The sequence below is a fragment of the Phyllostomus discolor genome, chromosome 5, assembly GCF_004126475.2.
Source record: "Phyllostomus discolor isolate MPI-MPIP mPhyDis1 chromosome 5, mPhyDis1.pri.v3, whole genome shotgun sequence".
Classification (NCBI taxonomy): Eukaryota; Metazoa; Chordata; class Mammalia; order Chiroptera; family Phyllostomidae; genus Phyllostomus; species Phyllostomus discolor.
The window spans coordinates 40,485,170-40,500,028 of record NC_040907.2 but is presented as its reverse complement, the minus strand read 5'-3'; the positions used below and the strand labels follow the sequence as shown (position 1 = coordinate 40,500,028).

The 14,859-nt window shown below is 43.6% G+C and overlaps 1 protein-coding gene across 1 annotated transcript in view; it reads left to right on the top strand.

Moving 5' to 3' along the window:
• The window catches only part of C8B (complement C8 beta chain), a 38,790-nt gene extending 29,654 nt beyond the window's left edge, over positions 1 to 9,136 (top strand). The window contains exons 10-12 of the mRNA XM_028513324.2: positions 4,164 to 4,317; positions 6,013 to 6,081; positions 8,229 to 9,136. Of these exons, the coding sequence (XP_028369125.2) occupies positions 4,164 to 4,317; positions 6,013 to 6,081; positions 8,229 to 8,380 (375 nt within the window). The 3' untranslated portion in view covers positions 8,381 to 9,136. The remainder of the gene's footprint in view (positions 1 to 4,163; positions 4,318 to 6,012; positions 6,082 to 8,228) is intronic.
• Positions 9,137 to 14,859: the final 5,723 nt, after the last annotated feature.

Below are 14,859 nucleotides of genomic sequence, written 5' to 3'. Positions count from 1 at the left end.
TTCTGTGAGCTGATACTGCAAAATGAGCAGCTTGTTGAAAATTAGGCAAACGTACCAGGGGGAAAAAACTCTACTGAAACATATTCTGGTGATTTTTTTTCTTTTAGCAACAAATATATCCTATAAAAATCAAAGTCATACTGTTCTTAGAATTCTTTCCGACACTAAATGCTTGAAGATAATGGAGTGACAACCAGGAGGTCTGGAAGGGAAAAGCTTTTGGTGCATTGAATGATCCTTAATGGCTGAGAAGTCCCAAAGACATTTTGAGATAATAAAGGAAGTATGTAAGGGGTGGCCAAATTTAGGAAATGTAGGATGTCAGATTAAATTTGAATTTCAAACAAATAAGGAATAATTTTTTAATATAAGCATCTCCACAGCATTTCACTGGATATACTTACACTAAACAATTATTTGTTGTTGATCTGAAATTCAGTTTTAACTGGAAATTCTGTATTTAACTGGCAACCCTAATCACCAAGTCTGTCATCCATGCACATTTCCAGAGTAGTCAGAGCAGCTAGGCTGTGGTCTGAGATCCAGGCTGCTGGAAGCCATTGTGTGGAGCATGGGCATTGTCCAGGATAGAAGGAAAAAATACAGTGGTAAATGGTGCCCAAAAGATGAGAGGACAGCCTACGTACGTTGTGCTGCAGGGAAACAACTCCCAAATGTCGGTGGCATGTTCAAAAGTATACTGGCCAGGGGGCTTTCCCACCATCACTCAGGGACCCAGGTGATGAAGGCTTTACCTGGGCATGTGCTCCCAAGATCATCAGCAGAGGTAAGGAAATAGGGAAAGTCACCTCACTCTGCTCCGAAGGCTTCAATCTGGAAGGGTCACTCCCTCTGCTCACCTTTCATGGCTCCAGACAATTCACACTACAAAGCTGCTCTTAGGGATGGCAGGGAATTGCAGCCCTGCCACCTGCCCAGAAAGAAAAGAAGCTGCTGTATTTGGTAAACAGTGATAACGACCTCCAAATCTTTCTAAAGCAGCTTAATCAAAGATTCTCTAAAAGCAAATTACTGTCACCAAGAGAACATTTAACATATAGATATTGTGTTAGCATGGCCTGCACAGATGATGTTGCATGTGAACTGATGGGATTGACAACATCACCCTCAAAAATAAGTTCTGAATTTCAAATAAGGAAACCATGAATATGATTAAATGGCAGGTTGCACACCTACAAAATAATTTTGCCACATGTGAAATTCTAACTGTAAAGGGAATGATGTGATTTATAAGAAGGACACATCTCAAAGAAATAGTCAACAGCCAGAAGAACTCAGAAGATGAATAAATATGCAAAATGTTCAGCTTTTCTAGGAATTAAAAACTAAAGTAACAAAGCAATATTGTTTTACATATCAAACTGACAGTGATTAAAAATCTATAAGCCTTAATGTCCGTTGAGAGCGATGAGATGGGCACTTCCATAAAATGAGCTGGGACTACGAATCGTTACAGCCCTTCAGGAAAAGAATTTAACCATACACACCCCAGACATTAAAAAAGGTTTATAGCTTTTGATTTAATAACACTAAGTGCAGAATTAGCTCAAGAAATAATTGTTAAAGTTGGTAAAGATGTGTGCATAAAAACATGCCTTGTTTTATGTGATTTATAATAGCAAAAGAGAAAAGGAAAAGGAAACAACCTAAAGATTTAATAACAGGGCCAAAGTTGAGTATGTTCCAATTTACCCATACCACAAGACACCATGTAGCTACGAAAAATCATTTTATGCTCATAATATGAGGCAAATGAAAAAAGTGGAATCCAAAACAATTTTTGTCTTAGGCCACCAATTTGGTGTCACTACAGTATATGTCCATCTACCAATCCAAAACAGGTGCACTGAAAGGAAATAGACCACAATGGTAACAGTTCAAGTTCTTTCCCACTACTGTGTGGCTTTGGTCAATCTATTTAACTTTTCTGTGCCTTAGCCTTTTCATCTGTAAAATGGGAATACAGAGGACTGCTTGATTCATAAGACTATTGTGGAGATTAAGTTAAATAATGTACGTAAAGTGTTTAGTTCAGCACCTAATACATACTAGTTATGGCAATAAGTATTTGTTATTATTTAAAATGTCAAACATCAGGGTCCCTTATAGAGGATTGTATGGTCTTAGATAGCACCCATCATGTCTTTGCAGAAATGTGATAAATAAAATTTTTATAAGACAGGTGTGCTGAGGACCCAATAATCAATGTGAGTGGTTAGGGCTGTGTACTTAGAGAAGAGATGAGAAGAAAAAAGAAGGGAAGGAGGGAGAGAGGGAGGAAGGAAGGGAGCAGAAGAGAAAAGAGAGACAGGGAAAGAGGATCGGCAAACCAAAGAACAGACGGATGAGTCACATTAGTTTAATTTAAAAAGGAAGCCGTGAAGTTTTGAGTTTCTGCTCAGAATTCCACTATAATCTGTAAAATTTGGAGAACCCTGGGATAGAGGTTAGAAATAGAAATATTAAAGCCATTTTTATCAGTAATCACCATGAACTAGTAGAAACAACAAATGCTATTTTAGGAGTTATCTGACTATGTTCGAGTTATTTCTCCTCACCTGAAAATAGGGCTAATGAAGGCTACCTTACAAAAGTGAAGTGGGGCCATATTTGTGAACCACCAGCACAGCTCCTGGCACACAGTGTCCATGGAAGGGTTATTCCAGTTCTGCCGCTGACTTGTTCTCTCTCCTGGAGCAACTCTGGTAGTGCTGGTAGGACAATGCCTGGGTGGTTAAAGGCAGCCTTTCAGGCTACTCTATAGGGAAAGCTGACTGTTGGAAGAGCTCATCTTTGGTGTATAGCAAACCTACCCCCTTGCCTCCCGATCCTCTGTGCCCCCCCACCTCTGTGGGCCAGCAGGCTGGAAGCTTCTGCAAACAGCCTCTGGATCAATTCATTGACCACAAAACAGTGAGACAATGGGACCACCAAGGGGCCTTGCTCTGCGCACTGGGGCGAAGGTCAGCATCAGATGCATTAAGAAATGGAAGCAATTTTCTTCTCACTGGAGGCTTCTATTAGGCCTGATTGCCTGTATTTAGACAGACCCTAAAGTCTCTAAGGCTGCATTAGGGCAGAATCACTAACAAAACCTGGAGAGGAACATGGCCTTGGAGCTGAAACTGGAGCCAAGAGAATGAACATTTTTAACTACCTTTTGGGGTTTTGCCTCTGGTTTTTCCTGACCTCCACACACCGCCAGTTCCATCGGTGGCTTCCAGTTCTCAAACACTGCCCTGCCCTCTGAGCAACCAACATCACTCCTACTTCTGTGGTTCTGCTGTCCATACCCTCTCCTGCATGCCTGCTGCTACTGCCCTGATGATAAGGTCTTCAGTCCCCCTCCAATGTATCTATCCACTTTATCAATGTATCTATCCACTTTATCAGTGGTCCCCACTGCACTCAGGGCTGGATGCTAGAGACAGAGCTGAGGAGTTGTGGCCCTGATCTTCAGGAGTTTACCATCTAACTGGAGAAGATAGGAGAGAGAGAGAAAGAGAGAGAGAGAGAGAGAGATTTCAACACATAGAAAATGTAACCACCACAAGGGAGCAACAAGAGTTTGCATCAGAGGAGCAATATAGAGTGTTCTGAGCATTTCCTGGTGGCAAGGTGTTCTGTGAGCTTTGGAGCTCAGGAAAGGCTTTTTGATAGTGGCTCTTGCACAATGTGAATGCTTTTGATAGATTTGGAGGGGAGTGATGCTAGGATGAGGTTCCTTTAAGACTTTCAAAGAGCTGTTTGAAAATCACTGCCTCCCTCACCTCAGACAGGTTAACCACCTGCTTCACTCTATCCATTACAAGTTTCCACTGTTACCTGTCATCACTGTGCTGTAAGTATCCACTAACATATTAGTCTCTATCTCTAGATTCTGAGTTACTTGCAAGTGGGGATTTTATTTTATTCTCTACTTGTGCTTAATTCCTGGCACTAAGGAAGTATTCAGTAAGCACTGGTTGACTTGAACTTGAATGAGCTTATCTACATGCTGTGGCATTTATCCAGTTCCATATGAATCCACTTTTGGTCTCCATGCATGCACTAGCCCTTTGCCCATTCCTGCAGAGCCTTGCTTTACACTTCTATTGAATGAACGTTTTCTGTTAACATAAACGCCTTGCCTCCCTTCCCAGGCAGAGCCTCTGTATGAACTGGTGACCTCCACAGACTTTGCCTACTCCAGCACAGTGAAGCAGAACATGAAGCGGGCCTTGGAGGAGTTCCAGAGAGAAGTCAGCTCCTGCATCTGTGCTCCCTGCCACGGGAATGGAGTCCCTGTCCTAAAAGGTACCACTTCCAGGTGGCTGGTGTCCCCTGTGGAAGCCTTCATTTGGAGGGGCTGATTCTGGGGCCAGAACAGGTTATTAAAACCACCTACCCTCCCGAGTAGCTCAAGGAGAGTTTCTAGGTCCATCCCTGGTCCTCTGCCTCAGGCCACAGGGTCCGTCATGAAGTTCTTTTCATTATCTCAAAGGGGAAAAAGGGCCCCACGGTCATTTGGAGCCACTTAAAGCTGAGCTTCTTCAACCTAACTCAGCATTCGAACTACGGGCATGCCTCAGAGAGAGTGTATTGTAGGTTTGGTTACAAACCACCATAATAAAATGGGTATCGTATGTAGTAAAGCAAGTCTTAATCTTTTTGCTGGTGGAGTCTTGCCTTCCATCTGTAAAAAAACACACAACACCTGTGAAGGGTAATAAAGGGAATCACAATAAAATGAGGTATGCTGTGCCTGCAACCTTCAGAACTCAGGAAATCTGGTCAAAGAAGGGGCCCTGGGCTGAGCAGAGGAAACCCTTTGTGCATTTCCTGACCAAGACACGGTGAACAGATTGTGGTACTGGAGAGCTTCAGAGAGGATGGGCCACTAGAATTTGATTCCTAACTCTGAGGGTCACACTGGGGTCACTGCAGTGAGCGGGACAAACTTGGAAGATGCTGGGGCCTGGGGTCTTAAGCTCTCTTATGATGGGCTAGCAAAACTCTGAGAAAGGGCCCAGTCCAGCCTGATGACAAAATGGGGCAACTAAAGCAACTGCTTCCAGGACATCCCAGCTCAGGGAGCCAGTTATAGTGGGCAGGATGAACCATGTGGATAGAGCAAGCTCAGCAGAGGGGATATGGAAAGGACCTGTTCTCATGGGGAAAGATCCCAGCTACCCAGCTGAGATTGAGGATGTGTGTGTCTAACTCATTGGACAAGATAGATGTGAGCAAAGCAGACACAGTGAGAGTGTAGGGCTGGGAAGCTCTGCCTTCAGGACAAGGACACCTAAGTGAGGCTCAGTTCAGCAGGAAGGAATGCAGTTCAGCAGGAAGGAATGCAGCTCAGCAGCTCAAGGGTTTGATCTAGGCTTGCTGAAATCTTCCTTGCCTTGTGTGACATTGGGACCTAGAACCTGAGACCCACCTGAGGTATTCACTGGAGGTGGGGGAGAATATGAAGATAGGGGCTGGGATGCTCGCAGGGCCTGATTTATGGAGAACAGTCCTGCGAAGACATTCAGAGTGATCCAGATGAGAGAAGCTCCAGGCTGACATGTTACAGAATAACATAAGGAGTAACTGGCCAAAGGGAGGATGAGACATCTCAGGGTAGTAAGTTCCCCATCACTAGAGGTGATCAAGCAGAGGCTAGGTAATTACTTGTGGTGAAAACAACCATTGGCCTCACTGATCACAAATGTACCTTCTGACTCTGAACTCATAAGACTAGGTCAAATTTCTGCTAATGAGTAGTATTCCTCAACAACTCCACATAATTCTCCATGATGGCAATAAATGTGTTCTTTTATGAGCAAAGGGCCATCAAGAAAGGAGTAGGTATTCTTGGCACTGAACCATCTTATTTCAAACCATTCAGCTGAATGTTTGCCCTCTTTTAACCTAATGGAAAAGCAGTGATGTAGAGAAATGAACTCCAAAAGTTCTTTGTGCCACATGGTTATAGTTCACATTCTCTCTGTGTTGTCTTTCCAGAATCACGCTGTGAATGCATCTGTCCTAATGGATTTCAAGGCCAAGGCTGTGAGATCACCTTACGGAAAAGTAAGGAGTCTTTGAGAGTTGGTGGGAAAGGGGAGATCTGGGGAAGTTCAGAGAATAATTCAAAAGAGCAAAAGCAAAGTGGGGGTGTCTGGTGGGGAGCTGGACACTATGAAACTTGGGATCCATCCTGGCTCGAGGTTGTATATTTTATTTCCCAGCTGAGAGTGCTTCATGTGATAGGTTGATGAATGCCATTTTCAAGTCATCTCTTTGGATCATTCTGGAACGCTTATCTTTTTTTCCTTTTTAAATTTAGTAAACTCCTATTCAGTCCTCAAAATCCAGTGCAGATGTCTCTTGTTCTGTAAAAAGTCTTCTAGCTCCTCCCCCTTCCCAGGTAGATTAGTTAATTCCTCCTTTGGACTCTGTGAGTAGGGAGGATCATGTTCAGTGTGTCTCTGTGTCCCCACATCCCAGCACAGCTGCTGCTCAGTGATATGTGTTGACGTAACAAATGAAAGACTATAAACTCTCATTAAGTTCCCTCCCAGCTCTCAAATTCTTTGGCCAGTTTATTATCTGAGAGTTCTCAACCCGCTATTCCTCCTTCCCTTTGTTTTCCTTTCTATGACTTTTGGTGATGCCATTAAAACAGGAAATGGCACATCAAATTGAAGCAATAAACATTTATCAGGCACTTGACTGTGTGCCAGGCACCTCGCTCAGTGCTTGAACTCAACTGGGTTCAAATTCCACATTTATCATTTAATAACTGTGACCTTGGGCAACTTACTTCACCTCTTTGTGCCTCAGTTTCCTCATCTGTAAAATAGGTGTTAGAAACTCAGATCTTGTAGAGTTGTCTTGATTTTTTCATCAGGCATATAAAGCACCTAGAATGATGCTGACCAAGTTGTAAGAGCCAGATAGATATTGGTTAGTTTGTTTTAGAGCTAAATAAATATTAAATCCTTTTGTGTTTTACATATATTAATTTTACATCCATTTTATATATTTTGTATTTTATATCTATTAAATGTATATTTTACACATACCAAATCCTTTAATCCTCACAACCTCATAAAGTGGATACTGTTGATATCCCCATTTTAAAGATGAAGAAACTGAGGGCCATGAATTAACTTGCTCAATGGTCACACAGTTAGTAAGTATATGTGGGAACCCAGGTTCATGTCCAGTGGGTCTAACTCTACTCTCTTTGATCTTGACTCCTGCCTGCCTATACTATTCCCTTCCCCAGCAACAAGCTCAAGGTTGTCTTCACTCCCTCTCCTCCCACACTTCAACCAGGTCCCACACAGTAATCTGCCAGGGAACATGCAATTGGATTTCCACTGGTTGGAAAAGACCTTGGAAAACTCCTACTGCAGACTTCTCATTTTACAAGTGGGCAGGCCCAGAGATATTAAGTACTGTACCCAGAATTACACTGTGAATTAGAGGCTCAGCCAGAAACATGATATATCATGGTGGATATAGTTGATTGCCATCTCATCAACAGAAAATTCCCAGGGGAAAGGCAGATGTGAGGGAAGAGAGACCACAGTATTATTATATCATTTAACACACACAAGGCTCACAAAAGAAAACATAGCTCCTATTCTACACATGAGAAGTAAACTACCTAGCATCCTATAGCCAAAATGTGTCTAAGCTGGAAACCATTCATTCAACAAACATTCACCAAGGGCCTCCTATCTGACAGCTTAGGTGCTGGGATTCCATGGTGAGCAAGTCAGATATAGATCCTGTCATCCTGGAGACTCCTCTTTAGAATGAAAGGCCAACATTATTTGAATTATGCCAAAAATATATTTAAAGTTTGAATTGTAACTGCTGCAAAATGCTCTGAGAGCTTCAAATATGAAGAATTGATAGGGAGTTAAGGGTCAGGGAAAGTGTCCCTGTAGGAATAACACTTACACTGGGCTCTGAAGGGTGAATGGGACTGACTTGATAAATGGAGGAGGGAAGAATATACTGGGAAGTGGAACAGCATGTGCAAAGGCCCTGTGGTAGAAGGGAGCATGGTGAAAACAATGGCCTGAAAGAAGAACAGTTGACTGGAGGAGGAATATGACAGATTCAGACTCCTGGAGCCTTTTGGATTATATGTTCCACACCACCTATAGGGCACCACAGTGTAATCAGGGTTAATTAATGTTCCTTGACCTTCTTTCTTATAGATGTCACCATTGATGGGCAATGGAATTGCTGGTCAAATTGGTCTCCATGCTCTGGAGGACAGAAAACAAGACAGAGGCAGTGCAACAATCCACCTCCTCAAAATGGGGGCGGCCCCTGCCAGGGCCCTGCTTCAGAAACACTCACCTGTTAAAGAAGGGAGGGTGTCTAGTGCTGACAGTGACGTGGGCTGCACACAGTGAGGGTTTGCACCCTAGGGTCTCAGGCAGCTCACCCCACACTATCTCCCCACTGGGGCCAGCCCAGGACTGAAGGGCTATGCCAGTCAGGATGTTTAAAATAAAGATTTGTAAAATGAACATTGATTGGAACACATAGTGAGCTAAACAATAATTTTAGGTTCCTTAAAGGCTTAATCATTTTGTTAATTCTCACTGGGCTCATCTCTACAATTTTCTTTTACTCACATGTACCAGCCAGCCAGGAACTGTGCTGAGAGTTAGTCACTTTGAAGTCCTACTGTCTAGCAGTGACTGGCGCAGAGTAGGTATCCAGTAATGAATCAATGAATAAATATTCTGTTGCTCTTCCATTGAGGAGTACACTGTCTCAGTCAATCACAATGGCAGTTAATATTTACTGAATGATTACTTTGGACCAATAACAGTGCTTAATTCATCAGTAGGTTAATTCATTCCATCCTAATGACAACTATATACAGTGGGTGCGATATATCAGCTCTATCAAACAGGTGGGGGACTGAGGCTTAGAACAGTTAAGTGACTTGTTCAGGGATACACAGTCAGGAAGTGGCAGAGCTGGGCTGCAAACCCAGGGACTTGGGTTCAGGGTTTTAAACTCGTAATTATGATGTTTCCTTTCTTTCAATAAATTTGGGCATTTGATTAACAAAGAATATTTTATGAAATAAAACCTAGGAGAAAGTGCCATGTGTGTGAGTGTTTGTGTGTGGGACTGACAAATCTTCACCCATGCATCCTGAGGGCAGTGGATTCTGGTTCCTCAGCTCTCTTGAGTGCTGAGCACTGGAAGGGTTGGTTGTGTATGTTGCAAGCAGGAGTTCTGGGGCAGAGCTGAATTATTGTGATGTGAGTGGGTACCCAGAGAAGATCCTGAGTTAGAGATAAGAGCCAGAGAAACTGATCACTGAATGAGAGACAGTTAAGAAAATAACGGGAAAATAAAGGAGAGGTTGTGTTGGCTGAAAGAGGAAACATGTCAAGAAGTTCAAGTTGATGGCTGAGAGGCAATGTGCAATGTAAACCTTCCCCTACCTCTGTACATTTTACTTCACTCAGTCATGCTTTTGCACAAAACCTATTTGGGGGAGGGAGGTACTTGAAGAGGAGAATAAGGAGGCAGTTGATCTTCGGGTTACTAAAAGACAAAATATTTTTACTATTTAGATTGAGTCAAGTGATCATGTAATCTTTATTGCTGTTATTCTATGATATTAAAATATCCCGTAATATTTTTGTTTGTCTCTTGGGTACTTTCAGTCTGAATTCATAACTTAATGTGAATCTGTTGAAATCAAATTGGTAGAAAAAACAAGTTAATGGAATGTGAATTGATTCATCCTATTCATTTTCAACCAGGTTTTTCTGGGGTTTTTTGTTTTGTTTTATTTTGTTTTTGTTTTTGTTTTTGTTTTTTTGCCACATCATCTGCTTTGAGTTTGCTGTTGGACTCAGTCCTGGGGCTTAAGGCCTTAACATGTCTATGACACCAAAGCATGGGGCACTACCACCCCCATTCTGGGCCAACCACTCATCTGGAATTGAACAACCCCCAGAGGCAGCCAGCATTTTACTGCCCAGGGTTTGCTGGAGCAAGCATGTTGATTCTTTCCTGCATCCCCCTGTCCCCTGCAATTGAGCTGACAGGTCTGACCCTTTTTTGACTTAATATTATTTCTTTGCTGTCTGCTGTTATTTCAGCAGGCTAATACAATAATGTTTTCTCTCTTTCATTATACCAGGGCTATATAATTTTCTTGAGTTATAATCTATCTTCTTTTAAGATTCCCTAGAGATGGGGAAGAGCGGCTCCGTCTTTGGTGAATGGGAGGCTCCCACAAAGCCGACACCAGCACATCACGTGGAAGCCAGCGCTGCCAAATTAAATTCTGAATCTCAATCACAGCCACTGCTTCTGATGGGAAATTTGAGTTGATTATGGAGATGACAGCCCAGGTTCACGTTTATTACATTTAACAGAAATTGTTTATCCTATTAAATATGGTCTTGAAGGAGAGACAATTGAATTGCAGAGCACCGGTGAATACCCAGGTGACACCCAGGCACTGCTAAACTGTGTAATAATTATATTCTTATTTGTGGGCTGAACTTCCCCTTGTGGCTCTTTTTGCAAACAAATGCATTTAGGAGGAAGCTCAAACATAATGTAAGAATTAAACAAAATAAATGCAAACTGTGCTTTTGGAAAGCCTTGGCAACTGCAGTTTGCACCAGTGTGCCTGTGTAGGAACTGTGGTATCTGTGGGGCAAAGTCTAGGCAGTGGCTTGGCAGTGGCCCTGGAAGCTTGAACACAGCACAGGATACCTGGATGTGGGAGGGTTTTGCATCTAAAAGCATGCATCTCTGAAATGCTGGTAGCTCTGCCTTGGGCTTGATTGGGTGGGGGGCAGGGTAGAAGGTGTTCTGTGTCTATGCTTCCTCCCTGTATGACCTTGGCTAATAACATAACTTCTGTGGGAATAATAATTATTATAATTATTATGATAATAGCTGCCAGTTACAGAGTGCCTTTCAGTTTATGAATTCTTTCAGCCTACATTATCTCATTTAATCTTTATCTGAATTTGATGGGGTAGATGTTAATGCAGTCACCAGATGACATGTGAAGAAAGCTTCAGAGGGAAGCTGATCCTTACAATGAATGAGCTGACTATGGAAATGAAGGTGGGATGGTGGAGGGATGCGCAGGGAGACTGGAAGAAGGAGCACCTGCTTCCAGACAAACCAGAGGAAAATGCCATCTTCGTTCTAAAGAAGAGGACTCTGGCCTGCTCCCAGGAGTTTTTAAAAACACCACCGGAAGAGAGTGTGCCTGGAGCAGAAAGCCCTTTGGACACTGCCCAGGTCTCCCTGGGGACTTTTGTGATTAGCATCTTGATGGAGAAATGTTTTGTTTCACAGATTGAAGATGTCCTGTGACAGTATGTATATTTGCCAATGTGTTTAGGCTTTGCAGACATTGTATTTTAATTTACTCATTTATCATCTCTGATCTCTCCTCAAACATAATGTCCGTGAAGGCACGATAGTGTCTACCTGCCACACTCATGTTTGCCCAGCACCCGCTACAGTTCCTGGGATGATGAGGCAACAATGAAGAGCTGCTGCATGAATTAATGAACTAATAGGAAAAGATGTGAGTGGAGCCGAGGACACAGCCTTCCTAGGACAGTGAGAAACTTGGGCATTGGTGGCACATGGTAGTGGCATCATGAAGTGTGAGATACAGATGACTGATACAGGGACAGCTCACACAGCAGTGGCCAGGGGAGGCACCTTCAGCCAGCTTCATGGGCACACTGCAAACAAAAAGTTGAATAAGAGAGGCAGAAAGCTGATGGCAGATAGGGGCTGTTAATACTTGTTCAGGGGTGTTGTAACACCCACTCAGGACCATCAGAAATTTTCCGGGAAACTTCACAGAGAAAGAGAACAGAAAAATCTGCAATCGTGGCACTGGAGCAAACCCAAGAAGCACGTTTACAGGTTGATAAAGAAAACAAAGCTTAACAAGGTTAAGAGGCCTGCTCTGTATGTGGCAGAGGCAGGAAATGATTAAGACTCACTCTGAACATTATCTTCCAACATGTTGCCTCCACTTTCATGTTCTCATCACAGATTCAGTGTAAACCTAGAATGCCCACCTAAAACCTAACAACAACACATTGGAATGGAGCACTTGAGGTCTTTGAGACTCCCTGCTTATTAAATGTGAAATCAGTTTTCCACGTGGTGTGTTCCTCCCTGAGTTGTCTCTCTTAAGTGTTTGGCCAGATCCCAATATTGAGGTACTCAGGAACCCAGAGGTGAGCTTACATAGACACCTCAGGGACAGCACAGCCTCTCAGGCAGAACTGCCATCACAGAGGCTGCATAGCGAGTGAAGTGCTTAGACGTGGGTGCTCAGGTGCCAGACTCCTGCATTTGCAACATGGCCTGGCTCTGTGACTCACTAGCTCTGTGGTCTTATGCACATTATGTACCCATATGTGCCTCTGGTTCCTCATCGGTAAGCTGGGATGGTGACATTAGCATACTGCTCTGGGAGCATTATGTGAACTGCTACACGCAGGAGAGTGCCTGGGACAAAGCCGGACCACCACAGTCAGCTATATCATTGGCATCATTGTTTCTGTGGATTCTCAAAACATCAACAAGGGCTATGCTTGGTTTGTTTGACTTTTTATAGTCATTTAAAACTGCTTTAAAGACATTTCAGTGTGAAACCTACTACAATACAAGAGAACAAGAAAGACATGAAACAGCTTAATACCTAGGAGATGTCTTAATAAAGGACATAGAGAGCTTTTATATCCCAAGCTCTGGGTTATTAAGGGAAAATGTAACAGCATAATAACTAATATTTGCAGAGGGCATTAATAGTTACAAAGAACTTTCACATACCTAATCCAGCTTAATCCTCTCAATGCCTGCAAGAGGAAGGACTTCTTATCTGCCTCTGACACGTGACAAGAGACTAAGCCATTTGCCCCAGACGACAGAGCTAAAAAGAGGCAGGACTGCCTGGGTCTGAGGGCGGCTGCTGCACTGTGCCCCTCTTCCCACAGCAGCAGAAGCATATCTGGCTCATTGTACAGCCAGTGCCTGCTCGACAGCCCACTGGCATAGAAGAGACAGAGAAAGGCCCCTGGTGTGGCATTTAGTAGAGGAGAAGCAGAGCCATTTTGAGGGCTTTGGGGCACATGGACAAAGGTGCAAGGCCCAGTGCTACCACTTCCTAGCTGAGTGTCCTTGAAAAGTCATATGTCTTCTCTGTGCCTCAGTGTCCTCTTCAGAAAATGTAGCCAATGCTCTCAATGGCCCATGTGTAAGGACTGAATGACATAACATATGCACAGGGATTGCTGTCACCCCAAAGGACCTGGCACATGGTGGGTGCTCAACTGCCTTCCTGTTCTTGGGTGCTGAACAACCAACCCTGCCTAATGTCTGCCTTTTTTTTAAAACCCTGCCTAGCATCATAAGATTGCATTTTACAGAAAGAAATAGGGACTGTGTTTGCCGTGGGGAACTGTTGGAGGATTGTCAAAGGCAGTCAAGTGGCTGGTCTGACATTCACCTCTGTGCAGGAGGCTGATCCAGGGCCTGGGTGCTCCCTTATCAGTGGCCACGTCCACCAGTTATCTCATGTCTACACCTTGCAACCCCAGGTGTTCCTTCATCCATCACTGACCATTGTCTGGTATCCACTCCGCCATCCCCCACCATCTCCTGCCGGACGGGCCTCCTGGTTAATAAGCCAGTTTGTTCATATCCTGAAAACTATCTGATTCCGGCCCCTTTTATCCCAAACACCATCCATCCATCAACTTGCTCCATGGGCTTGGTTAGGAAAATGGGAATGAGGAAGGGAGACAAATAATAGATAAAACTCCATAGCTGCTATCACTAAAGAAATAGAATGGATAAATAGATCCATCAGACATGTATCATGCCACTGGACAGCAAAGTCCATTTGTTAGAAATAGATTAGGACAGAAGGATTTATCTCACATTTGAAGCTGTTAATATGGAAGGAAAACATATTTTCCTTTATCTCTCCCAGGGAAGGGGGCAGGGGGAACCCCAAGGCCATGAATGAGGAATTTTTAACTCACTTTGATGGACTTTCCTTCACTAAGGTGGAAAAGGCAGGCTCACTCTCACATGTGTGCAGCTGCAAGGAATGACGTGGGCTCTCCCCTGATGCACTGGGAAGGCTACAGGGTCCAGGAGTCCTGTGAAAACATCTCCCATGGGCTTCTCTCTCACAAACTCTGGCACACCATGTGCCAAGCCTGTTTCAGACCTCTCTCTCCAGCACAGGAGGAACAGAGAGAGAACAGCATCCAACAGACTTTTACTGGGAAGCTCCAAACACTATGGTAGGGGCTGGGGCTCCAAAAGTAAAAGTGAGACCTCATCCAGCCTGCCAGAAGTCACGGGGTTGGGGGACAGACAACTCGGCCACAGTGATAGAGGATGTAAAATGCTGGAATACAGAGCCATGTGAGGGGTATCACCTGAGCAAGGGTGGGAGAATGGAAGAGGTCCATGCTGGCTTTATGGGTAAATGGACAGGAAAATGGAGGAGCTGGCAACGGGGGATGCTTCCCAGTAGCATGTGCAACAGCCTGGAGGGAACAAAATGCCTAACCTATTTAGGGAACTAAATTGGAAAGAGTTCATTCATTCAACAAATATGTATTGGAACCCTATCAAAGCCAAATACTATTCTAGGTAATGGGGGTCTAGCCACAAAAAAAATATGCATATTAATGTCAGAGGCATACCAAGGTGGAGAGGAAATAAACAAATCTATAATCTCAGGTAGTGATAAGTGCCATACAAGAAAAGTTAAGTGAGGGTCAAGTCTTTGGAGGGTTAATA